The 27,972-nt window shown below is 45.1% G+C and overlaps 1 protein-coding gene across 2 annotated transcripts in view; it reads right to left on the reverse strand.

The window, feature by feature from the left end:
• Window positions 1-27,972, reverse strand: part of MLPH (melanophilin) — a 96,064-nt gene that overhangs the window by 59,699 nt on the left and 8,393 nt on the right. For both annotated transcript variants that reach the window (XM_054995832.1, XM_054995825.1), the window contains exons 2-4: window positions 20,290-20,417; window positions 6,015-6,236; window positions 1,247-1,401 (exon numbers count right to left, since the gene is read on the reverse strand). In XM_054995832.1, coding sequence (XP_054851807.1) covers window positions 1,247-1,401; window positions 6,015-6,236; window positions 20,290-20,399 — 487 coding nt within the window. In that variant the 5' untranslated portion in view covers window positions 20,400-20,417. The remainder of the gene's footprint in view (window positions 1-1,246; window positions 1,402-6,014; window positions 6,237-20,289; window positions 20,418-27,972) is intronic.

A 27,972-nucleotide genomic window follows, 5' to 3' on the forward strand; every position in this document is an offset into this window, starting at 1 on the left:
ATCTCACGGGCAGCATTTTTTATCAAAGCACATGCCAGTCAGTATTGGGTGGATTTCAGCTCAGCGTCACTGCTTGTGCTTAAACCCATTGTTATGCGAGAACATAAGAACAGCTGTCCTGGTTCAGAATAATCTCTCTATATAAAGACAAGTGTCTTGACTGACTCACCAATGCCCAGCCCAAACCCCTGGACCTAGAAACATGAAATTTGGGGAGAACATTCCTTTTGTGATGTAAACACCCACTAAGAAGGGATTTTAAGGAACTCGCCCCCTAAGGGGGTAAAAAGGGGTAAAATGTGTTTTCCAAAAGGGATAGAGCTTCCCTGTGTGGCTGGCAGGCTGCTGCCTGCTTGCATCCCCGCCCACTGCCAGCTCGGCCACTCTTCTCTGATTGGGCCAGCTTTTCAAGGTCATTTGCATATGTGGCTGATTGGGGCTCACAACATTCCACATTTCATCCTCCGCCCCCCCCCCCCCAGAGACAGATGGAACACAAAGGTCGCTTGCGTATGTGGCCTAATTGGTCCTCACCCCCACATTCTAAACAGTATGCAGTTGCTATTGGGAGTCATTGAATGTGCCCTGAGGTAAAATGCACCTCCCAGTCTTCCTCTCAAAGTTCACTAGAGTTGCCAATCTCCCTGTGGGGCCTGGCTTTCCTATGTGGCTGGCAGGATCCTGCCTGCTTGCACGCCCCCCCCCCCAAATAAAATAAAATAAATAAATTTAAAGTAGTTAAAGTAGTTTAACTACCATAGCAAAGCACAAGTATCAAGCTAGTCACCTATATAACCCAACATTTCTTCTTCGATAGAAGTCAGATGGTTGCGGAAGACCTATCAATCCACTCTGAAGAGTTAAAGCTGTTAGTGACCCCTTAAGCATAAGACTGGTTGCTGTAGCTGATGAGCCTACCTTCTAGAATATTGCTGTACTTGTTTTGAATTAAATGTTAACTTTTAATACTAGTCTCAGTATTATGGTAAACAGTTCAATGCAATTCACTTTTTCCAAACCACTCACCAGTGGTGATTAATTTCTAAAAAGAGAGGTACTGGGAATCAAGCCAGGGTGGAAACCACACTCTTTGGTTTAGAAGCCAAACCACTAATTCCAGATGTGTGGGAACAGGCCATCGTTACTCAGACATAATTTTAGTAACTATGCAGTGACAATTAATTCAGCACCCAATACACTGTTGGATATTCAAAGGACTTTATAGAAACTACTGAGAAGATCTCACCAAGCCCCCTGCCAGGACCGAACAAGGCAGGATTCGTTTTCTGTCCTTGTGCCATCCTCCCGTAGAGAGAGCGCATCACCTTAGCACTTCCGAATCGTTTGAACCGGGATCTCACATGTTCATAATACCACTCCAGAGATCCAGTCTTCACAATTCTGTCCAAGACAAGAAAGGGTTGTGCAGACATTGCTTAATACAGAGCATCTCAAGCCCTAAGTCACTACAGATGGCTTCAGTGGGGTTTTAAATGTGTTGGTTAAGAAATGCACAAAAAAGAAACACGTACCCTCTTCCACTGTGAGTCTCTCTACACGAGATGCTTCAGTGTTAGGGCCAAACTACAAGTGACGAATGACACAGGTTGGACACTTGTCAGTTCCCTCAAGTTTTGATGGGAAATGTAGGCATCCTAGTCTTGCAGCTTGGCTCTCCGACTGCTGTCCAATGGACTTTTCAACTGTCACTTGTCCAACATTCTGCCAAGCTGCCTACATTTCCCATCAAAACTTGAGGGAAGCTGACAAGTGTCCAACCTGTGTCATTTGTCACTTGTAGTTTGGCCCTCAGTGTGTGTTTGTCAAGAGTAGGGAGATGCAATGTTAGCTAGGAAGCGTAATTTAAAAAGACAGAACCAGCGGAGATCACTCCTCAGAGGGGTTGTTAATTTCATCTTTACCTCCCCAAAGGGTATGTCAATTTCACCTCTCCACTCTAAAACTGTGTGGGATCACAACCAGAGGGCAGCCAGGAATGGAAATGGGCTGGAGTTGCCTTCCAGAGCCGGGCTTGGACCTAGAGAGGTTATAATGGACTAAAGTTTCCCTTCTGGCATTTCACAGCCCCTTCACATAGCTCCAGAGTATAGTAAACCCTTTGCCCTGCAGCCGGCTCTGTCTTTTTAAACTACCCTTCCCAGCTAACTTTTCATCTCCCGACATGTGTTCTTCATGCGTCAGATGTCTCATGTACAGAGACTCTGTGATGATCAAACAATGCTTGCTTTTGATGCATGGTACACTCCTAAGACTTTGCCACTGAAGATAATACAGATTCTAATTCCCATAAATGTTTGTTATACTACACTACACCACTTAATGATAAAATATCATACAATAGTTTCTTCCTTGGTTCTGATCTACACACATACATACACACACACACACATATGCACACATTATTTATATGTATGGCATTTGCCAAAATGAATAACCACTCACTCAAAAAGACTATCTTGATGGATCACATTGCATGCTACAAAATCAGTGCGATACAGCAGACAGAGCCATACTTCTCTACTGACTGGTGATCTTGGGCCAATCATAACCTCACAGGATTGCTTTAAGGATAATAGGGCAGGCTTGCCCTTATGTCGATGGTTGTTGTGGGTTTTCCGGGCTGTATTGCTGTGGTCTTCGCCCGGAAAACCCACAACAACCATCGTTCTCTGGCCGTGAAAGCCTTCGACAATACATTGCCCTTATGTCGCTGGAGGAAAGGATAGGCTAAAAATGGAATAATAAGTAAAATTTCTCTCCTCACAGCTCTGAAGAATGAACCTGAGAAAGTTCAGAAGCTTAGCAGCTCTGAAGGATGGTTCAGCTATCGTGTGAAAACATGACTTAATTTAGCTGTAGTATGTCAGCGAAGAAGAGTTGGTTTTATACACCGCCCTTCACTACCTGAAGGAGACTTGGAGCAGCTTACAATCACCTTCCCTTCCTCACCCCACAAAGGAAACCCTGTGAGGTGGGTGGGCCTGAGAGAGCTCTGAAAGAGCTGTGACTGACCCAAGGTCACCCAGCTGGCTTCAGGCAGAGGAGTGGAGAATCAAATCTGGTTCTCCAGATTAGAGTCCTGCCGCTCTTAACCACTACACCAAACTGGCTCTCCAGTGAGGAAAAAGGCTAAATATAAATGTTGTAAACAAATAAATAATAAACCAGGATTCAGCCTGCACTGCACATGATCATGAAATTGTCTCTGGGCAAATCCCGGATTCACCATTGCTGCTCTTTGCCATCTCTCCCTGCCAAAATACCTAGTCTTTTACGAGAGTGCCAAATAAGGTGCATGTAACACCATTCTTACGCGAGCTGCATTGGTTGCCAGTGGAATACCGGATCAGATTCAAGGTTCTGGTATTGACCTATAAGGCCCTGTGCAGACTGGGACCAGCATATCTACGGGACCGTCTCTCCCCATATATTCCCCAGAGGACACTCCGATCAGGGGACAAACAGCTGTTGGTGGTCCCTGGCCCCAAGGAGGCCCGTCTAGCCTTGACTAGAGCCAGGGCCTTTTCGGTCCTGGCTCCCACCTGGTGGAACGCTAAGATGTCTCTAAATTTCCATAAAAGATGTCTTGCATAGAGTTTGCTAACTATACTAAGCAAACTGATTGGCCTATAGTTATTCGGGTCATCTTTGTTACCTTTTTTGTACAAAGGGATTATGACAGCAACCCCCCCGTCCTTAGGGATTTTCCCAGATTGATCAATTTGAGTGAATAGTGAGGCCAAGACAGGAGCCCACCATACTGCATTCTGTTTTATCAGCTTCGGGGGGATTAGATCTATGCCAGGGGCCTTCCCGGACTTCAAAATACGGATAAGCTGTAGCACCTCCTTGGGCTTCACTGGAGGCCAAGATGGTAGGCTATTCAAATAATCAGAAATAGATTTTTTGGTAATTGTGTCCCCAATTGGAACACTCTGTCTGCTGAAATCAGGGCCCGGCAGGACTTACTATCTTTTCGCCGGGCCTGCAAGACAGAGTTGTTCCGCCAGGCATATGGCTGAGGCTGGGGCTCCGCCGGCCTGGAAAAAAAGGGGTGTATAAAACCCTCCCCGTGAAGGCTGTCCACCATCTTGTTTTAAATGTGTTGTTTTTAATGAATATGAATTTTTAATTGTATTTTAATTGTATTTTTGATATGTTGGTATCCGCCCTGAGCCCACTTGCAGGGAGGGCGGAATACAAATTTGAAATAAATAAATAAATAAATAAAAATAGCCTGCCTCCAGTGTCCTACTAATGGCAAAGCCATGTTCCACCACCATCTTGGCCACTGGCAATAAAGGGGTGAAGAAACTGCTTCTGGGAATGTTTTGCTGCTCTTGGAACAGCAACTGGCTGGTGAGCTACGCCTCACCTAACTCCCCTTCTCAGAGACAAACAATGTGAATTTGCAAGGTTTTTGTGTTAATGAACGCTCGCAGACTCACCACAGACTGGGTTGGCACCAAGGGCCAGGCTGCGGTGGAGGCGTAGTTCAACGATGGAAGAGGAGTGACAGGAGGCAACGATGTGGCTGGCGCCATAACAGCATCGGATGGGCAACAGCAGGACGCTTTCCCACCTACCTGCCGCTCTAGCAGGGCTGCCAGTGGGCCTGTCACAACTTTAAGGGTTCAGCAGTTTTGAGGCATTGAGCCGGATCCTTAGGGGGTGAGCAGGGCATACGGGTGGCTCACCCCGGCAGTTAAGGGAGGCAAGGGCCAGCCAGCATGGCTGGTGGCGGAACACCACTTGCCGTCCTGAGGGCCAGCATTGCGCTCGGGTGTCATGCATCGAACAGCAAGGGGCCTTCTGACGCCAAAGGATCTGCTGCCCATATGCCTGGCCAATGTTCCTATCTGGCTGTAATCAATAAAGCTGTGGCCATTCCAACCAAAGGGAAGTGTCTGTGTATCATTTGCCGGAACCCAGCCTGAGCATAGCACATAGGTGGCAATGCTTTCCTCACCAAACCCCCCAGGAAAATCAACTCCTCTACTGCTGATTTCAGTTATAACCCCCTCCCCCATGCAAACTCAGGTACTAAAGAGTAACAGCTGAGAATATTGACTTAGGTAAGTTGGCAGGTTGGATATAAAACAGGAGTGGGGGGACTTTGGGGTGGGTTGGGAATTTGCTTACCCTCCATCCATCCTCCCCAAAAGCCCACTGTCTCAGCAGAGTAAATGAGAACAGGCTTCTTGTACAATCCTCTTTGTTGTTGGTTAGGAAATGCTCTGTCTGTTTTGAGGATGCATAGAAGTGGCCTGGATTCATTTTAATGTCTTTAAGAAACAGGAGGTAGCCTGGAGAGAGGAGTTGTTTGCCAGGCAGATTCTGAGCCGAGGGTGGAGAGACACTTGGCATCAGCTAAAGCTGGCGGAAGGCAACAGCACTTTCATTTGTGAGCCACTCTTGCTGCGCTCACTTCTTGGTATTGGAAGAAGACAGCTGTGACTCATGGAAGCTCCTACCCTACCACAAATTTTGTTAGCCTTATAGGTGCTACTGGACTTTTGCTCTTTTCTCTAGCTGTGTGACTCTGTACATAAAGCCAGCAAGCAACACTGGTAAGAAAAAAGCCAGGGGACCACCTCTGCATGCAACACAAAACCGCAGTTTACTGGCCACTGTTAGCCTGCCAACACAGGTTTGGATAATCATTCTACTGCAGTTTGTTAACTATGATTTCACAGGGCATTGGGAATGACTCCTTTTCTCTCTTCCTGTCACACTCAAGAGTACTAAGAAGAACTTGCAAGACAATCATGTAAAGGACATTGAGAAGAGTGCTGCGGGGCTGAATGCCCAGCAGTGCCATTGAATACACAATTATACCCTTCTAAGTCCACTGAAGCCCGCGGGCTTAAACGGAGAGGCTCTGCTTACAATTGCACTGTAGAAGCCCATCTCCTAAAGAACTTAAGCCAAGTGCATTAAGCAAGGGAGGGTAAGCATGCGACCGATTTCCTGAATAAAACCCAGGCTCCTACCTGGATAAGTGGCACGGGTCACACACCCACCCTTGTTCCTTTTTATTGTAACTGCTGCAGTTTTTGCAGGTGTAGAGACGGCAGTCCAAGCACTGGCACTTGCTGTTCACCAGGAACCTGAAGGGCTGCAGGCAGTGGATGCAATGGGTTTCGTGGAGGCGGGACTGACCCGACAGCAGTTCTCGCTTGGTGCTTTCTTTTTCAATCTTGCCCTTCAGCTCCCTTGGGAAAAATGGTAAGAAGGGCATTTAGCCTGGGCATTCAGAGAGTTGAGACAGGAAGCAAAAGCCGGCACCACCACTATTTAACCAGAAAGCACAGCGGCAACAAATAAATCCCTAAAGATGTGTTTAGAATTCAAGGCGCACTGCAGAAATGATATGCTTCTCATCAAGGGCCATTTCATAGAAAAAGAGCTGGAGGAACTCATTAGCATAACTCATTAGCATATGCCACGCCTCTTGCCATCACTGGAAGTGTGTCATTAGTATAACTGATTTGCATATGCCACACCCCCTGATGTCACCTACTGTGGCTGTTTTGGACCCAATCCTGGCCACTCAGGGTTGAAATTGGGCCCAAAATGGCAAAAAGGGGCTGAAAAGGGGCCCCAAATGGTCAGGATCGGGCCACTGATGAGTGGGAGAGTGATCCACCACCCATCAGAGGCCCAATCTGAGCCATTTTGGCTCCAATCCAGGTCGAAACAGGCCCAAAATGGCCGAGAGTCAGGTGGGTGGGGCCACCTGACATGTGACTTCTTTGGGGAACTGTTGGAACTGCGTTCCTGTGCGTTCCCTCTCGAAATGAGCCCTGCTTTTCATATCCCCAACATTATCTGCACTCGGTTTATACTACTAAGCGTTTATGCAGCACATCTTTCAAAGTGAGCTCTAGCCAGCAAAAGTTTTGTTATGCTGTTACATTCTTATTATTCTTTCAAGTACTGCTAGGCCGTTCCACACACCCTTAAAGGGATGGCCCACTCATGGAACTCTGGCAAAGTCTCCATTTGCAAAATGTTTACGGGCCATTTTTTCAGAGCCTCTTCTGTGACCGTGGAAAGGGCATTCCCAGATAATATGCCAAAAAACTGGAAGCCAACCAGCCCACGAATGTTTTGCAAATGGAGACACCAGAGTTCCTGGGGGAAAGCTGCCAGCGATCAGTGAGTGGGCCGTCCCTTTAAGGGCGTGTGGAAACGGCCCTAGACTGCATTATCTCAATAATCGTGCAATGAAGCCTTCAAAGATTCATTGTGATCGTTGCAAAAGCATGATGGAGGCTAGGATTGCCAATTCTATTGAAACTAAAAATCTACTAATTTTTTATTAGGCAAATGCTTTTATGCCGCAAATAGGTGTCTTACTAAATCTTACAGAACAAACCCTTACCTAACTCCACACTCTTACCTAGCTCCACCTGGACACTGGCTATCTTAGTGGGGCCCTAAGGTCACCTCGTGAGTTTGTGCCTAAGATCCTGGCTTGAAACTATGCCAACTCTTACCACTTAAAACAAGCAACCCTCTTTTCTCTTAGGAAAGGAATATTCTCTTAGAAATATTCTATCTCCACGTCAATTATAACATATGCATACCATGTTTCTTAAGGCTAATATTTATCCCTGGCCACTAAATGCTGGGGCATTTTTTTTTAAATGTTGCATTTCTTCTTGGTGACAGTTGGGGATGGGCTTTGGTAGACCATGAGAGAAAGATTTCCAGATTAGAGTAATAGAAGCCACTGAGAAAAAAGTGACTCAGGCAGGATTTGTACGTTTGGTCAGGCAACATGGGTGGGAATGGAAAGTCATACATTACTGGCAAACCATTATGGAATTCTATTAAAACCTATATTCATTGTTGAGAGGGAAAAGATTATGGGGTTCCAGCGCAACACTTAATGCACAGTTATATTCTGGGTTACGTTGTAAACCACAGTTCTCAAAACAAGAGGATACTCTCTGAAGGAGGTTTGGGAATCTGTCCTTCATGACCTCTTTCTATAAGAACGACCCTACTTAGCATCTGCATGGCATTTGAGTGCTTTGCATGCCTCATCCTGTTGTAAACTTTATAACAGCTCTGTACTCTAGATCTTTATTACTAGTTTCATGATGCAGATGAAGTAGGGGGTCACATTCCCCCAGTGGGGCAGGAGATCCTCTGCATCCCACATCCATTGCCTACCACTGCTCTGTGGTGTTACATTGCTTCTGGTAAAAAACTGGAAGTGGCATGGGTAGCTCTAGGAACTGTCAGAAACTCTATGGTAAAATCATGGAATTTCCAGCAATTCCGAGCTCTACCTATGTCACTTCCAGCTTTGTACTGGAAGTGATGTGATGCTGCAGCTGTCATTGTGACTCCCTCATATCCCTGCCCACAGCCCTCACGCTGGTTGCCAGGCACTTACCTGGCAACCCTAAAATGAAGGAAGACCAAGTTGAGAAAGAGTGGCTTGTCCTAGTGAGTCCAGGCAGATGGGAGATTTTGATCAAGGATTTTCCTTACCTACCATGTGAAAACAGCTCTGTGAAAGAGAGGAAAAAAACAACTAGCAACAGAGGAACCAATGAGGGATGAGCACGAGAAACCAACAGAAGCTCTAGCCTTGGAAGCAAAGAGTTGGTTTAGACAGCTGGGCTTTTGAAAGTTGTAAGTGGTTAGTCAGAGATGAGGGCTGATTAAGGGAGGTAGCTTAACGGCAGAGAGAAAATTTCATTCTTGTTCACATTTTTTAAAAAAAGGAACAGTCTCGAATCTGTTAAATTACAATCAGACAATTATCAGACACACACAAACCATAATTCCTTCACTGACACTCCTGTTTCTTGGATTCTTTTATATAAACATAATTCCCTTTTTTTTCTGTCCCATTTGCCCCAAGGTAGGGCCAATAACAAATCTTGATTATCTTAGTAAGTCCCAGAACCAAATTCTCAAGATACATTTACATTTCAAGGATATATTTACATTTAAAGAGAATTGTTTAAAGAGAATTATTTAATCCGGCTATAATTTAATTTAGAAATATACACATGTTGCTACAAACAGGCTAATTAGTTTACAAAGCCATAAGGATACATGGGCTCTCATCAGAGCGAAACATTTTTAGTACTGTTTTTCATTTCATAATCATATTTAATTAATGCCAATTGGCCTTTCTTCTTATTTAAGGGGGAAGTTGTTTAATTCCCCATATAACCTTCTCTTACTTACAGTGCTGTAAACCTAAACTAAAACAAAACTCCTAGCATCAATTATGATATTTGAAAATTACACGGCTCATCTGAATATCGGTTAACTAAGTATTTTGTTTGTTTGCTTGCTTTAAAAAAATCTCTGCTCTTTATGATTTTAAAGCTTATTTACTTAACGTCCAACGGGGAAACTGGCAGTTTGACAGCCCTTCCTCATTTGAGATAGCGAGTGCTACATCAAGTACTATTTCTGAATGTTTGAATTAGTTATAAATGGCCATAAGTGGCAGACTCTGGTTCACAGCCTGTTGTTTCCTGTAGGATCTTGAGCACTGTCCACCCTAGTTGCTTGTCCTTCTGGGTATGAAGGAAAAGCTGAAAAGAAAGACGCCTTTAGAAAGACGCTGGGCAATATAGCACTTAGAAACCTCTGTCTAACATTCTGCCATAACGAGGGATTTTTTTGCCAAAACACTTTGAGATTTTGATCATGGTGACCAAAGAGACTCCTTTGTACGTAAACACAAAGCTCTGAAGAGAGCTTATATGTGCAGAGGCTCCGTACACACAGTCAAGGATACTGCAATGGTAGTATTGTGCTGAAAAGCCAATAGTATCTTTATTCAGGCCTGCTGAACATGGGGAAGTTCAGAAGAGGGCTTCCTCTCGATACATTGCTCCTCCCAATGCACGGTTGGCATACACAAACAGCGGCATCTGACAGTAATTAAAGTGAAAGGGATCCAATGATCAGCAGTCACAATGAGTGTGTGTGTGTGTGTGTGCATGGGGGGATCCTTCCATAAGAAACAGTCTTTGCATAAAACTGAAGAAGACTTAAAAATGAACAGTGATATAATCCAAAGCCTTCATTCCCCATGATATTCATATTCAGGGGTCATTTCGTAGAAAAAGAGCTGGAGGAACTCATTAGCATAACTCATTAACATATGCCACGCTCCTTGACATCACCAGAAGTGTGTCATTAGCATAACTGATTTGCATATGCCACACCCCCTGACATCACCTATCCTGGAGTTTTGGACCCTGGCTATTCAGGGATGAAATTGGGCCCAAAATGGCAAAAAGGTGCTGATAATGGCTGGAAAAGGGCCCAAAATGTTCAGGATCGGACCGCTGCTGAGTGGGAGAGTGATCTACCACCCATCAGAGGCCTGATCCGGGCTGTTTTGGCCCCAATCCAGGCTGAAACAGGCCCAAAATGGCCGAGAGTCAGGTGGGCCGGGCCACCTGACATGTGACCTCTTTGGGGAACTGCTGGAACTGCGTTCCTGCGCATTCCCCCTCGAAATGAGCCCTGTTCATATTAACTATTCAAGAGAATAAAGCAATGTAGATTGATGATGATGATGATGATGATTTATTACATTTCTAACCCACCCTTCCTGCAAGTGGGCTCAGGGAGAGGTACAGCAGTTATAAAAATATAATACAAATATTAAAAACAATTCATAAAACACAAGTTCATCATAAAATCAACAAACAGATAATAACTATCCCAAGATGGGGTCAATTCCAGACTCCTGCCCATCACATACAGGGGGAGGGAAGAGGACAGATAATGTACTGCAACCCATACAGGGGTCAGCTAACAAATGGGCACTACCTGGGCTTTTTTTCTTGGGAAAGAGGTGGTGGAACTCAGCGGGTTGCCCTCGGAGAAAATGGTCACATGGCTGGTGGCCCCGCCCCCTGATCTCCAGACAGAGGGGAGTTTAGATTGCCCTCCGCGTGGCTCAGCAGCGTGGAGGGCAATCTAAACTCCCCTCTGTCTGGAGATCAGGGGGCGGGGCCACCAGCCATGTGACCATTTTCAAGAGGTTCCGGAACTCCGTTCCAGTGCGTTCCAGCTGAAAAAAAGCCCTGGGCACTACATAGCCCCGTGCTGTACCCATACATTGGGCAGCCAGCCAGCAGACACTGTATAACCCCACACTTAGTGGGAGGCTGGTGGGAGGCTCAGTGAGGATCTCATGCAGGCCTCAACCATACCTGATAAAGAAAAAGGCCAGCAACTGATGGAAAAACAAGCCAGTTACTCTTGCAGAGGACTTAAGGTGAGACCAGTCACTGAAAAGAGCAAGAGCTCTGCCTCTCAGTGCCCAGGGTGGTAAATGCATGTACAGGCTGTAATCCAAGCAGGACTTCAATGTGCAGTGATGAAAAAACACATTCCAATCAGCCTCTAATCAGAGTGAATGCCTTTATGCTGGATTCAGCTAGCACAAGATTTTGCCAGGTTATCCAATTGGTTTCTGTTTGCTGTTGAGGTCGCGAGAAATACACCTTGTCCTCTGTTTGCCTTCGGAGCTATGATTAAGAAATGTAATGTTTGGTTTGTAGGATGGGCTCCTGAGGGCTTATTTTACATGTAGGTAGGGCTGGACCTTTTTTCCAGATACCGAGTAATTAACATGGTTCTTGTGGCATTTTCACTAATAACACCCCTCTGAAATGAAGGAACAGTCAGCTAGTATCTCAGCTAGAGAATGGCCCAGTAAGGGCTGGACAGAACTGTCTGTTCTGTGTATGCATGGGTGCTCAACTCTGGCAGTTTTTAGCCCTGACAGTGCAATCCTAAGAAGAGTTACTCCAGTCTAAGCCCATTGAAATCTATTGGCTCAGACTGGAGTAATTCTGCTTAAGATTGCACTGTGAGTTGGGCATTTAACCTAAGAAATTTAGGGGTAAGAGCACCACCGCTGCAAATGGATTAGCTGCAAATCTAATCTTCTGTCCAATATGATTTTCACCTTCAGAAGTTATACGATATATAAACCCATAGAGATACTCCATTTGTTTTTAAAAACTAATAATAATATTTGATTTATATGCCACCCTTCAAGACAACTTAACGCCCACTCAGAGCAGTTTACAAAGTATGTTATTATTATCCACACAACAATCACTCTGTGAGGTGGGTGGGGCTGAGAGAGCTCTGAGAGAGCTGTGACTGACCCAAAGTCACCCAGCTGGCTTCAAGTGGAGGAGTGGGGAATCAAACCCGGTTCTCTGGATTAGAGTCCCACCGCTCTTAACCACCACACCAGACTGACTCTATAAAAAGGCTTTGAGGTTACAGTTGAAGTAGGGTCCAGTGATGCTCTAGACTGAGGCCCAGAAGGATTAGGGGCCTGAAGACCACTTTGAAATTAAAGGAGTCCTGGCTGGTTAGTTAAGGATAATCAGAAGAAAGGGAATTCATTCCTCCAATGCTAACGAACAGCAGACTCCCTGAATACTCTTCAGTTTCAAGGAGGTACGGTCCCTGATAGCTTACTAGAGGATGAAATGAGGGTTGGGGGATGTGAGCCATGAATTATGAATCCCCCAAGCCCAGTCCCCCTCATCCGAACTCCCGATAAGCACAATGGGGTACAGTTAAAAATACTTCCCTTCCGCACAACGCCATCACTCAGGTCCAAGGCTGGAAGCACACCTTCCTGTGCTTCCATGTGATAGAGAGGACAGATGAATATTTCTGAGGACAGAGCTCCACAATTTGGATGAAACAACCAAGAAGGCCTGTCTCAGGTTTCTGCCTATCTAACCTCAGAAGCCAGGGGCACCTGAAGCAGGTCTTGAGATGACCATAAACACTGGGGAGGTTCATATGGGATTAAGTTGTCCTTAAGGTATACTGGTTCCAAACCATATAAGGTTTTGAAGAACAACACCAGCACCTTGAACTGGGTCAAGAAACAAATTGGGAAGATGGACCAGGACTAGATATGGTCCATACAATTTTGAAATTAAGGTGGCTGAAAAATGAGGAAAGAAGTATATCCCCAGACCCCATCACCTAGGGTTCACCTAGGCTTGCCACGTCCCTCTTTTAATGGGAGACCTCAAACCGCAAGATACCGACTCCTGTCATTGCTTGGTAAGCTGGTGGAAGTAAAAATAATTTTAAAACTGCTATCATGTTGGCAGCGTGATATTATTTCCCAGCTGAACTGGAAGTGACATCATACCATTCTAGGATTCAGCAAAAACTCTGTTTTACCACAGAGTTTTCGCTGAATCCTAGAGTGGTGTGATGTCATTTCTGTGTTTGACCCAGAAACGATGTCATGCCATCATCCATGTCCTTGCCTCCCAGGCTCCCATGAGCTGGCTGGCAATCTTAGGTCCACCTAGAGAGCGGGTGGGGGGGGAGCGAGGGAGAGATAGAATGAGTCTTTATGCATATAGGTGATCTGGTGCATCTGTCCCCTCAGTTATGTGTCCCATTCACTGTAAAAAGTTGAGCCCTGTTTTGTACATTAAACAAAGCTAGCAAAGGATACCACCAGTGCAGGTCCCACCATCACGTGACATCTAAAAGGGCCCTACAACTTGCAGAGAATTTGCTGCTTTCTCAAGCATACAGAAGCGCCTGGAAATTCTCATGGCAGACGGAAATTGGGCAGCAGTAAATGTCAAACTGTCCATTTACTTTTGTTTCCCCACTGCTTATTCAGTAGAATATTGGCTTGCGCAGATCAAAATGCACCAAGTTTTAGCCTTCAGAAAACTTTTTCCTACTATTATCTGATCAAAGCATTTTTGAGAGCTGCTAGCTTCATAAGTCACAAGGGAAAGCCCTTAATTTATCTGCTGAATCAGTACAGAGCATTTTCAGAGCTAATGAGCAGAAAGAAACAAAACTGATCCCTGTCATAGTTAGTCAGTTATCCACATTCAGGCTCTGGTTCAAAATTCCAGCAAATCCTACAAGATATTGGCTGTTTCTTCACTGTTCTAGTATGTGGGACTGGCCCTTGGAACATCTTTGCTCCCATGGGTGTCACTGAGAGATCTCTCTCTTTTGGTGCTACACCTCTGAAGATGCCACCCACAGCTGCTGGCGAAACGTCAGGAACTACAATGCCAAGACCACGGCAATACAGCCCGGAAAACCCACAACAACCATCGTTCTCCGGCCGTGAAAGCCTTCGACAATACATCTTTGCTCCCACTTCTTGTCAGGAAGCTGCCTTTCTTTGGGCTGGCCTGGCAGAACTTCTTCTTAGCTCTCTAATTACGGGAACTGCTATGGCTCTGAACAGATCCTGGTGTGACTTTTCTCCGTATGACTGTAGGCAAACCAATGACTTTGCAGGGGGTATGAGGAAGAAAGCACCTGGTGCGGCCTGGGTAATTCCTGTAGATATGGGGATGGTGGCAGTGGAAGGGAGAATTTGGGGAGGGATTTCATTGAGAATCTAGGGTATGCCATAGAGTCCACCCTCTGAAATGCCATTTTCTTCAGGGGGACTAATCTCTGTAGTCTGGAGATCAGTTGTCTGGAGAACTCCAAACCTCACCTAAATGGCACATGACATATTTTAAGAGTTGGCTCTGCAGTTGTGACTAGAGATGGGCACAAACAGCAATATGAACCAAAAAAAGCCATGAACAGCCCGATCTGCTGTTCACGAACAAGCTGTTCATGAGGCCCCATTCTAAACAAACAGGTGGTCATTGCAAGCCTCCTTCATTGCTGTTCATCAAGCCAGACAGTCTGGCACCTGCAATCAATTCCCTTGGCAACTTAGGCAGGGATTGTCTGAACTCTGTCTGAACTCCTGCTGTTGCCCTGGAAACCCCAATCTAAGCCCAATTTAGCTTGATAGGCAGGTCTTCCTTTCAAGTGTGGAGCTCCAAATTTGTTACAACAAGGGAGCAAAGAGCAGGGGGGAGGGGGACTCCCAGCTCTGGCTTTGTAGACAGTGGAGAGACAGCCGCTGTTGGCATTTTGATAAAGAGAGTGCATTGGAGCTTGAATTTTCTTTGTGTGTGTTGGGATAGGGATCTATCCCTTCAAGTTCCAGGGCTGCTGCCAGGCTCTGGGGCCAAGCTATTATTTATTATTGGTACCTTTCCTGCTGCCTGCTCAGGTCAGGTTTCTGGGAGTGGTCCAGTAGGGATCTTGACCAAACTTGGATGATGGCTGGAGGAGAGCCTGCTGGCCCCCATGAACAGCCAACCATGAACATATTCGTGAACAGGGCCATGTTTGTGGTTGTTTGTGAGTCCCTGTTCGTGGATGGCAACGAAGAACGAACATCATGTTCAGGGTTTTTTCTGTTCGTGCCCATCTCTAGTTGTGACTGCAGTGATACATGTCCTTCTAGTGGTTTACCTAGAAAAGTTCATTGGGAAATTAATATGAGAACTTTTCCTTAACCTTTGCAGAATAAGGGTAAAGGCAATTCCTAACATGAAGGATTAATAAACCATTAAGGTTAGGATCAGCACATTAAGAAACCACCATTTACAGTTAGGGCTGATTAATTCCTCCACCAGATGACAGGTTGAATTCCAATGAATCAGATCATGAGTTGGACAGGAAAGCCAGAGGCTGCATTGGAAACAAGATGCTAGTGACAAAGAAATGTGGAGAGAGTCCAGATCATGAGGAACAAGAGAGGCAGAGGATGGTGAGAGGTGCTGAGGAAGGCCTAAGGCAATAAGGGAGCAAATTTCACAAGCATCCCAAAGGCGTTCTAGTTCTGCTGCCATGGGCACAATGTATAATAAAAGCTGGCTCTCCCAGAAAGAATCTGGGAGGATTCATGGAGGAAAGGAGGCGGCTGGATTTTCTCATGGCCAAAATGGTTCCGGGCTGCCAGAGCAGTTCTATAGCTAATTGCTGCCTTCCAGGAAAATCCAGGTTCAAGCAGAGCCACTGTGAGAGGACCTGGAATAAACGGAACATGCAATATGAACAGTTCATTGAGTCGCTAAACCTGCATTGCTAAACCTGAGGTTTTGCAAATCAGCCAAATCTCATGTGCTGAAAAGGTAGTTCCTTTATAAAAGTGTTTTAAAAAAAAAAAGTTGCTCCTGCTGGACAACTCATAGTACAATCTGCTCACCAGGGCCATAGGAAAATATTTTTTTTTCTGATTATGGATACTATAAAGCCATTAATGTACTCTTTGAAGGAGCCTCCCTTCTTGGTGATTCACCTTCTGCCTCATCCCTCAAAATAAATAATTCCTTTAACAGGAACAAATTAGTTTCCTACCTCTCTACCCAAGGAATGTACTCTTTTTTTTCATATCCTTGTTTTAGTTTAAGATACAGCCCAGATTTTTTTTTAAACATAGATTTGTGTTAATGGTAGGGGAGCTTGTTCTGTCTGGTAAAAACATCAAATCCCGTCATGCTAATTGGTTCTTAACCTTACAAAAAGTCCATTTGCTCTCCAGCTGACCAGCTGCTTCTTCTCACTCTTCCAGTGTTCCAGATATTTTGAGGCATTCATACTGGATTCCAGTGCCGTGATACCATTTTGGCAGAACTGAGCCAAAAAAAGGATTCACTATATACCCAAGTGCCCCCAAATTCTGTACCGAGAAGAATAAAATTCTGGACTTCAAATACTGAGGAAAAAGGTAATGGGTATGAACTTCAGTCCCATTGATTTCAGAGTTAGAGACTGAAACACAGAGATAGAGGCATACTGGCCATTAAAGCCACTAGAAAAAGTCCCAGTGGACCAACAGCCACAGGGCAGCCACAAACAAGGAAACTGCCACCACCACAAGACAGCGGCCCCCGCCAGCATCTCCCATCATGTGAAAGGTAGATGCAAGTCACCACCCCAAGCCTATGCCCCCCGCCTAGATTGTGTCCCCCTTTGGCAGGAGACCTCTCACTCTACACCTCTGATCCCCTTAATGTATTTGGTTAATTTATTTTATTATTGTTTGTTGTATGTTGATTTTAGAATTATTGTTTTCTTGTTTTTAACTGTTGTTCATTGCCGAGAGCCCCTGAGGATGGGCAGTTTCTAAATCAAAATAATAAATAATAAATAAAATAAACTCTGTAGAGTTTCAGTGGAATCCTAGAACATTGCCCCAGGATGATGATGTCACTTCCAGGTTCACACTGGAAGTGCTGTCACAGTGTCAGAGTGACACCAATTAATACATCCCCCCTCAAAAAAACTCTTGTCAGGTGCCAGTAATCGTCTGGCAACCCTAACTGTACATCAGGTAAAGTGAGGAAGAGTTTTCACTGCTTCCATTGTAGGTAGGAGTTTCCAGTGCTTTCACCGTGAGCCAGTAGCCCCCATCTTGTGAGAGGTGGGCATGAGCTACTGCCACAAGCTGGCAGCCGCCACCCAAGACAAGCAGACAATGGCAAGCAGGAGTTGCCATGAGCCTGTTCTTCTTCCTTCTGCCCCACTCTGTTGAGGGAATGGGAGACAGGGCTCCTTTCCAGGGCTGTTTTGACCTCTCTGTCTATTTCTTTATATGCCTCCAACAGTAAAACCAATCGAACTTGAAAATATTTTAGTGAATTATTTCAATGTAAGTAAATTTATTTTTAGAAAGGAAAAATATTTATGGTATGCAAAATTTTACGTAACTGCTCTGCTGGCCGGGGGAGATGAGAGATGAATGTGATGTTGTAGCTATTAAATTTAGCAGGTGACCTCAGATCACTTCCTAACCTGTGAAAATAAAACGACTGCTGTGCTCTGACATCTTCAGGTAGATGAGGAGCAGCACAGACAGCGATACGAGGTTGCAATGTTAACACTGCAATCCTAAGCAGAGTTACTCCAGTCTAAGCTCACTGAAATCAATGGGTTTAGACTGGAGTAACTCTGCTTAGGATTGCATTACTTCTGAGTAGACCGGCTTAAGTTTGCTTTCTGAGACAGGGCCTTTACAGTGCAGTCCTGACCAGAGTTATAGCCTCCTAAGCCGACTGACTTCAGTAGTCTTAGCAGAGTATACCTCTTCTAAGGACTGTTCCAATGATTGTGTAGCCATGTGCAAAGGACAAATGCTTCTGTTCCTGCTGCCTTTCTACATGTTGTTAACTTCATCTCCAGAAAATAATAACAACAAAGTGCTGTCAAGTCACAAACAACTTATGGTGGCCCCTGAAGTATCACCACATGGTGTTTTCAAGGCAAGAGATGAGCAGAGGTGGTTTGCCATTGCCTTCTTCTGCACCGCAGCCCTGGTTTTCCTTGGAGGACACCCATCAAAGTACTGGCCATGGCTAACCCTGCTTAGCTCTGACAAACTTAGGTTAGTCTTTGCTATTTAGGTTGCTTCCCTCTCTACAAACTCAAACAAACAAAAAAAGAAAACAAAGTTATAATTCTTCTGGTCTCCTGTTGAATAGATACACTGGAAAGACCACTTGTAAGAAAACAATACTGTCTTAAAGGCCACCTCCTCAACATTATCCCACATTAAACAAGCAAATGGCCATTTGAAATGACCTATGAGAATGTATCCTAAGAAAACTGCAATCCAAAGAACACTTCCCTGGGAGTGAGCTCCATAGAATAAAATGGCACTTATCTCTGAGCATACCTACTTTGGCATGCTCCAAAAGAGAGCAGTCCTAAGCAGGTCTACACAGAAATAAGTCCTGTTTTATTCAACAGAGTTTACTCACAGGAAAGTGTTGTTAGGATTGCGCAGTATGTGCCCAAAGGCATCAATAGTGTTACAGAAACAGGCAAAAACATGGTCTAAAGGGATCATTCTTCAGCTAAAGCTGTAAACTGCATGGATGGGAACCCTCTGTAAACTGCACCGAGCATTTTTGGTGGAAAAGCAGGGTATCGCTCTAAAAGCTAGCTCCAGCAAGGGTTGCCATCCTCCAGGTGGTGGCTGGTGTGTGTTATGTGCCGTCAAGTCATTTCCGACCTATAGCGACCCTATGAATGAAAGACCTCCAAAACGTTTTCTCTCTAACAGACCTACTCAGATCCTGCAAACTGGAGGACGTGGCCTCTTTTATTGAGTCAAGCCACCTCGTTTTAGGTCTTCCTCTTTTCCTGCTGCCTTCCACTTTTCTCAGCATTATTGACTTTTCCAGAGAATCTTGTCTTCTCATGATGTGACCAAAGTACGATAGCCCCAGTTTTGTCATTTTAGCTTCTAGGGAGAATTCCGTCTTGGTTTGATCTAGCACCCACTTACTTGTCTTTTTGGCTGTCCATGGTACCATCCAACTTTACCATCCAACTTTCACATCCATACATGGCAATGGGGAATACCATAGTTTGGATCCAGTGGTGGCTGGAGATCCTCTGAAATTACAACTGATCTCCAGGTGACAGAGATCAGTTCCCCTGGATAAAATGGCGGCTTTGGAGGGTGGATTCTATGGCATTATATCCTGCTGAGGTCCCTCCCCTATCTAAAACTCACCTTCCCCAGGTTCCACTCCCAATTCTTCAGGAATTGCCCAACTCAGAGTTGGCAACCCTTGCTCCAACTAACCCATATGTGACCAATAAACAAACATAACTCAAAGAACAGCATGCTTAGTTCACACAGAGTTCATTTATAAATTATAACAAAGGAAAAGGGCTACAATCAGACAGAGGAAAAAGTCACCTCCCCCCAGCAGTTAAGACTGGTTTGAGTTTGTCGTGAAAGATTTAATATGACACCTATTTGTGGCATAAAAGAATTTGCTTAATAAAATATTAGCACATTTTTAGTTTCAATAAAACCACAGTATTACAAAAAGATAGCAAATGATGTGATGACAACCATTTAGATTACAACCCATGACCTTTTCAGTTAGAGTTGCCACTGGTGGGAGTCCAAAGGGGACAAATGGTGGATGTCTCTGGTTGAAGGTATGACATCACTTCTGGGAAAAATCCAGAAGTGATGTCAGCCTGCTCTAGGAATCCAGAAGTGATGTCAGCCTGCTCTAGGAATCACCAGAAACTATGGTTTTACCATAGTTTCCAGAGATTCCTAAAATGGATTGATGTCACTTCCAGGTTTTCTCTGGAAGTGATATCATGCTGTCACATGACAACGATTTTTTAAAAATCTTTCCCACTGGAGTGACAGTGGAAGACAGGAGCCAGGGACAGGGAATCCCCTTCCCAGGTGGGAACCTCAGAACCTTGTTTTCAGTAGCTAAAAATTATGTATTTAGCACGAGTGGTACAATATAAGTGGAAATAGCTTAAAAACCACAACTACTGAAGACCCCCTCCGCCCTTCATGGTCTGCATATGTCCTTCCTGGGAAGAATCAAATTCTAATTTACAGATACTTACTCTAAACGTTCTTCTTCTTTCTTGCGTAGATCAAAGTCCCGGTGAATCACTTCCCAGACATGTTTGGCTTCTTCGTCTGTCAGTTTGGACAGATCCAGTTTCCTCCCCATCTTTAGAAGGCTAAGCCCCTGAAAAATCAGCAACAAAAGTCATGCAATTGCGTCAAACAAGTCATGAGCAGAGGTGTTATTTCAGAACCATTTCTTTCAATTTCCAAAGTAAAAGCTGGGTTTTTGCCAGGAAGCTTTTCAGATTTTTAACATACGCCACAATATACAGGATGTGAGGTCTACTGTGAGCCCAGCAATACAAAGTGCATTCCCAACTCACTCAATTCCATTAGGCAGGGGGAAGGATATTAAAAGAGATCCCTTGTGACCCCTCCCACTTTGGGTTTTCCATCCCAGACCCTCTTCCTCCACTGGCACAAAATGAAAGGATGTCATGTAATGACTAGAGATGGGCACGAACAGCGATATGAACTTTAAAAAGCCACAAACAGCCCAATTAGCTGTTCGTGAACAAGCTGTTCGTGAGGCTCCATTCTAAACGAACAGGTGGTCGTTGCAAGCCTTCTTCATTGCTGTTCGTCAAGCCAGATGGTCTGGCACCTGCAATCAAGTCCCTTGGGAATGTAGGCAGGGATTGTCTGAACTGTGTCTGAACTCCTGCTGTTGCCCTGGAAACCTCAATCTAAGCCCAATTTAGCTTGATAGGCAGGTCTTCCTTTCAAGTGTGGAGCTCCAAATTTGTTACAAGGAAGCAAAGAGCAGGGGGCAGGGGGGCTCCCAGTTCTGGTTTTGCAGACAGTGAGGGAGAGAGAGTTGCTGTTGGCATTTTGAGAGAGAGACAGGGAGAGTGCATTGGAGCTTGAATTTTCTTTGTGTGTGGTGGGATAGGGAGCTACCTCTTCAACTTCCAGGGCTGCTGCCAAGCTCTGGGGCCAAGCTATTATTTATTATTGTTACATTTCCTGCTGCCTGCTCAGGTAGGGTTTGGGGAGTGGTGTGGTAGGGATCTACCCCTTCAGGTTCCAGGGCTGCTGCCAGGCTCTGGGGCCAAGCTATTATTTATTATTGGTACATTTCCTGCTGCCTGCTCAGGTAGGGTTTCTGGGAGTGGTGTGGTAGGGATCTTGATGGCTGGAGGAGCGCCTGCTGTCCCCATTGAACAACAAACATGTTCGTGACAGGATCATGTTCGTCAGTGTTCATTGTTGGTTGTTCATGGATGGCAAGGAACAACAAACACCATGTTCGGGTTTTTTTTCTGTTCGTGCCCATGTCTAGTAATGACACCTGTATGTGCATCCACTGACATGGGTGCCCTTTGGGTAACAACTGGAAGGATAATAAATCTGGTACTAGACTGGGGCAACATTCCAAAGTTGGTGTGCTGCAGCTGAAAAGCTGTGACCTATCTGATCTCTGAAAGAGAGGGAGGCTAAATAGGACCAAAGATGATCACACTAGATGGGCAGGAACATATAGAAGAAACTAGTTCTCTAAATATCTTGGTCTAGGTAAAGTCTTTCCCTCTCTACTGCCAACCTTCTGATGATGTCAGAAATCGCACCATGAAGACGCTAGCGTTCCGTGAGTTTTGCGTGGTGTTTCGCAACATTAACAGCGTGTGGAAACTGCATCAGTCAGAGAGCTGAGGGAAATGAACTAGAATTCAGTCAGAGTGCTGAGGAAAAGTTTAGTCTGTCTAGTTCAGCAAGTCTATGTGGAAGTCTGTGTGGTGAGAACAGAGAGAGATGAACAGCTGAGGGAAGAAGCCTGTGTGTTTGACTTTGTAAATGAAATCAGCCTACGAGGCAACTGAGGGAAATAAGGCTTTGTGGCTGAGTCTGTTTATTATTTTTATCCTAACTGGCAGCTGTGTGGAAAATCAGTCTTTGTGACTGGGTCTGTTGAATAAACATTTAAGGACCTATACCTCATTTGCAACTACCAAGCTTATGAACCATTTTGAAACCAATATGTTTTAAATTACTCTGAAACCATTATGCCTACATACTTATAAACTCTATTTCTTGTTAAGCAAAATGGCTTTTACCTAGCAGAAAGGATCCGCTTTTTATCTCACAGCCACCCCCATGTGCTGACCAGTCTGCCCTACTACCATCTATAACATAGCCTTCCTAGTGTAGATGGGTAGCAGTGTGGGTCTGTGGTAGAACAAGATTTGAGTCCAGTGACACCTTAGAGACCAGGGCTGATTCCAGACGGCCCTCTGCATTCCGAAACGTCACGCGTTGTTGCACGGAAAACGCGAAATATCGCGTTTTCTCGCGCGAGTTTTGCACGAGGTCGCGCAAAACTCGCGCGAGAAAACGCAATATTTCGCGTTTTCCACGCGACGACGCGCGACGTTTCGGAATGCAGAGGGCCGTCTGGAATCGGCCCAGTTATGTTTCTGACCACTTTGCACAGAAAGGGCTGTTTTTTTAAATCCAAAGTGGCTCAACCTTCCCTACTTTATATCTTTGCGCTCTGACCTCCAGAGAGGGGAGTGAAATTTCTTTTTCTGAAATTCCATTTTTTAGATACAACCACTGATTCCTCTTGTTCTTTTTCTCTCTTTTAAATTAGGGATTTCTCTTTGAAAAGAAATCAATACACACTCTTGGCCCTTTGGCCCTTGCAGTTGTTTTGTGTTATTCACCACAGGGTGGTACTCTAGGAAAGTTTGGGAAGATGCTGCCTGCCTCTGAGCATCTACAGAGTGAAATTCTGTAGAAATTCCCTTCCAGCCGCTCCTTTTTGCAACTTTCTCTTTGATCGAAATGGAATTAGAAATGGATTCCAAATTTCTAATTAGGGGGAGATAAAAGGATTGTTGGATTTCAGGATAAAAAGGAAAGCGAATTCTTCTTAATAACTCTATGTCTCAGGCCAACTTCAATACCTGAAGAGCGCCAGGAAGGAGAGAATATTTTTTGACCTAAAGGAGCATTGGGGGAACTGGGGGAGCCAAGGGAGCCGGCCCTCTCTGAAAGGCTCTTTATTTAGGAAACTGCTGTCCCACCCATTCTGCCAAACAGACCTAGCCAAAGTGGCTAATAAGAAAACCATTTTAAAAAACAAATTCCTAAAACCGCAAACTATTCAAACAGAGCAAAAGAGAGGCCAAAACACCCAGAAGCAACTGACCTCAGCACCCCAAAACCAGCTAGCACCAAAACTCAATAGTCACAGCTTGTGACCTGTTCGTTACAGTGGGGAAAGTGCTGTAAGGAGGAAGACAGAAATTCACATCCAGCAATGCCCCCCCCCAAACACACACACTATCTCCCACTGTACCCTCAACTGGTACACATTTGCAGTTACCAAGCTTCCCACACAGGGCTGGGACAACAGCACAACAGCATGAAGGGCTCTAGTCTCTACATGGTTCCCGACTTAAAGGAAATGGCTGAAGGAGTCTGCTTCAGATAATATACCGGACGTTTTAAAACTTGGGTGGATTTCTTTGCAGCATTAAAAAGTACTTCAGACGCTTTGTCTGCAGGAAGCTGGCTGAGTAAAAAGGCATTTGAGGGGATGCCAGTAAAGAATCCCAAAGGTCTGCCAAGAAAGTCTGCTGATGTGACACCTCCCGGCTTGTTCCATCCAGCATTGGTTGCAGACAGAGGCAACCAGAGAAAAAGAGAAAGAGGGCTGTTTGCTGCCTGTAAAAGTCAGGCTACAATAATACACACATATTTGAGGGCCAAAAAGGAGACACTCCCACTTAAACTGGGTGGGTGGGCTTAATACTGGCTGTGGGCACCAATATGGAAGGGGGTGATGGGTGTGTTCCCTTTCTCCCCAGTCTAAGTTTGGGGCTGACTTTGGCCCTAATGAGACCCTGTTGCTTCCAGTTTTCAAGTGAGGCCCCCCCCCCCACACACACACTGGAATGGTCAGGGGACCTGGCAACCTTAAGCCCGCTCACTTGTTCCTTACCCACTTTCTCCCTGTGGGACACAGGATGAAGCAGGTGAACTGACTGAGGGGAGGAAGCAGTGGCAGTCCCCACTGGGGTGTGTGTGTGTGGGGGGGGGGGTAAGTTACAGCGGGTGCCAACCTCTGCCCCTGGCCTTGTACCCTGCAGGTGCAAACTTACCTGAGAAGTTTTCTGGTATCTGACTCTGCCGAAAGCTGTTTGGAAATCCAAGCATTATCAGAACTCAGAAACTCGTTTGACAGAACAACAAATCTATCAACAGCTTATGCCAACTGGCCAGAAACTGGTTTTGCACCCACGTACTCAAAATAGCAAGTCACTAGATACAAGCTAGCATCACAACAAAAATGGTCATGTTTGTCAGCCTAAACAGCCCACTCCCTCCTTTGGCCAAAGGGTGTGTGAATTTACAACTCAAAAGCTGTTGGGTGTCAAATGTATCCAAACCCTCTGTAGCTCAGATTGTTCCATTTCCCTCTGGGTGGAAACCAGTGCTTTTTTTCTGCCAGAACGCTCAGGAACGGTGTTCCGGCACCTCTTTATGTGTGGTGGCCCCACCCCCTGATCTCCAGATGGAGATCAGTTCCCCTGGAGCAAAAGTAAGCCTGCTCCAGGGGAAGCACATGTGGCGGGAGGGTGGGGAAACAGCCTGGAACAGACCGCTGCCGAGTGGGGGAGCACCCCCACTTGTGGCAGCAGCCCATTCCAGGCTGATTTGGGCCTGATCGTGGGCCATTTTGGACCCTTTTCGGACATTTTGGGTCCAAAACAGCCAGGATCGGGTTGCTACCGGGTGGGGGATGGCTCCCCCACATGGCAGTGGCCGATTACAGACCAATTCGGGCCCAATCTGGACCGTTTCGAGCCCGATCCTGGCCGTTTCGGGCCTGTTTCGGCAATTTTGGAGAATAGAGAATACTAATGGGGAATACTGTGGGGTGATATTCTAAAAACACAGTGGGACTTGATTTTGACTAAACATGTCCGGGCCACATGGCTAAAATGCTTAATGCTCCTAAGTGGAATTTCTACTGAAGTTACCAGATCTTTCCATTTTGGATATATTTTTTATAATTCAGGTGGAAGTTGATAATAACATCACTACATCAACTTTTGGTAACTTTTAAAAACCCATTTATGTTCATATCAAAATCTCTCTCTTACATTACGTGTGCAATGAGTTCATCCCATCAGTACCAACTATCAATGTTACAAAAAACAGTGCAGGCTGAAAATTGCTGGGCAGGTAAGAGAAGAGCTAATCTAAAGTGGAAAAGAACCGAGGAGCCATTTTTTCCTTTTTTCTTTCGCATAAGTGTATTAGATGTTCACAAAATGAAGATACCACCAGATATGAGTTTCTCAGCTACTTCAATATGTAAGCTTTATGTGTTTGCAAGAAAACATTTTTAAACGATATGTTAATTTTAAACGACATCCCATTAAACTGAGTGTCTGTCTGAAATGCTGAAGGGATACGAGTTAGGCATAACTTATTTCTCTGACATTTTGTGGCTGGCTCTGCCACCTACATTAGCCACTGTGTGATTGTACCCACCATCTATCAGAATTCCAAAGATGATCTCAGGCTCTATCCACTGTCTCCACCCCATGCATCTATTTATCTAATTCTCAACATGTCCAAATCTGTGGATACTTAAATCCAGAGACTGGAGCCATGAACAGATAAGACTTCTTTCTAGAATCTGAAAAGTGCTTTGAGTTTGCAGAAAAATCAGAATTCTAAAAAAATTATATTAGGGTGTTAACCCCCACCAATTAATAGAAGTAGCACCTGTGGCTTTAAGAAATGAATGCCCTCTCAATGGCCGTTGCTATGCAACCACAACAGCCAACAGCATTGTCAGCCTTCAAGCTTCAGTTTCTGTTAGTAAAAGGCAAGGGAAGGGCTGTTTTAGCCTTCGAGAAAGGACTCATTGGGGCCAGGCCTTGCAGCAATTACCAGGCCAGGTAACATAATACAACACAACTTGCATGAGTCATCCACACCCAGCTGCTTGCAACTGTTCCTCAGCAGCCACCATGTGAAAGCCAGTGTGGTGTAGTGGTTAGAGTTTCAGACTAGGATCTGGGAGACCCAAATTTGAATCCCCACTCTGCTGTGGAAGCTCACTGGATGACCTTAGGCCAGTTACATATTCTCAGCCTAACTTACCTCACAAGATGGTTGTTGTGGATTTTACGGGCTGTATTTACCTCACAAGGTTTACCTCACAAGGTAATTTACCTCACAAGGTTGTCGTGAGGATGAAATACAAGAAAAAGGAATGATGTAACTTGCTTCAAGTCCCCATTGTGGAGAAATGTGGGGTAAAACTGAAATAAATAAATAATAAATATAGCTGAAGATTGAAGGCATATAAAAGGAGAGAAGGAAGCAGGGAAAGGTGAGGTATGAGGGTTGCCAGGAGAGGGAAAGAAGAAATAGCAGGGTAACAAAAAATGAAATGCCTCACATAAGTCTTGTGGGTTCCCTGCTTGTAATTCTATAAACTACTACCATGACCCCTTGCCCTTAATCACCTTTCTTCTCAACTGAAAAGCCCCAGATTTTTTACCATTTTCCCACAGAAAAGATGTTCCAGCCCCATCATTATCTTAATCAACAGCCTCCTATGATTTGCAGCAGGGCTTTTTTTCTGAGGAAAGAGATGGGGGAAGTGTTCCTCCACCCGGCAGAGGCCCGATCCCGGCCATCTTGGGCCCCAATTGGGCCCAAAATGGCTAAAAGGGGCCCAAAATGGCCAGGATCGGGCTGCTGCCAGGTGGGGGAACCCTCCTCTTCTCAACAGTGGCCCAATCTGGGCCATTTTGTCCCTGATCCTGGCTGTTTGGGGCCCTAAATGGGCCCAAAATGGCTAAAATGGGCCCAAAACAGCCTGGATCAGCCCCGAGTTGTTCTGGAAGGGCCTCTTCCAGGTGAAGAAACCCTCTCCCGCCTGGCAGCAGCCTGATCCTGGCCATTTTGACCCAGATCCAGGCCATATCGGAACCCTTCCCCACCCAGCAGCAGTCCAATCCAGGTCTTTTCAGGCCCAATATGGACAAAACAGGCCATTTTAAAAATACCCATGTGACACTAGTCACATGGGTATTTTAAAGAGGTGCCAGAACAATGTTCCGGCTCAAAAAACACCCTGATTTGCAGAATGCCTTCGCTATGAAATATTTTTATTTACTTCATTTCATAACCCACCTTCATAACCGCCCAACAGACACACAACTGACTTACATCATTCTCTTCTCCTCTATTTTATTCTCACAACAACCCTGTGGGACTAAATTAAGCTGAGAGCGTTATGACTGGCCCGAAGCCATGCAACAAGCTTCCATGGCAAAGCGGGGATTTATATCTGGTTTTCCCAGAGCCTTGTCCAACACTCTGTGCCAAGAGTAGCTATATTATTAGCCCCAGACATACAGAAGGTAGACGGAGACAGATGACATGTTTCTCAGATAAGACTGGGCATTTTAAGTATTAGATTTCCCTCCCGTATCCTCCTATTTAAGGGAGATGGTGTGGATACTAGGCAGTTAATGGACTTTTGTATTTTTAAAACCACAGAGTTGAGCCAGCGTCCCACCAAAATACTGCCTCCGATGATGAATAGAAAAATGAATTTCAGCATGACTCTCAGCTGATTTCCTGAGCATTTTTTTCTCCAGCTTATTTACTGAAGTAATGAAATCAGGCAGAATAAAGCTTCT

This window comes from Eublepharis macularius, chromosome 1 (genome assembly GCF_028583425.1).
Source record: "Eublepharis macularius isolate TG4126 chromosome 1, MPM_Emac_v1.0, whole genome shotgun sequence".
Taxonomy (NCBI): Eukaryota; Metazoa; Chordata; class Lepidosauria; order Squamata; family Eublepharidae; genus Eublepharis; species Eublepharis macularius.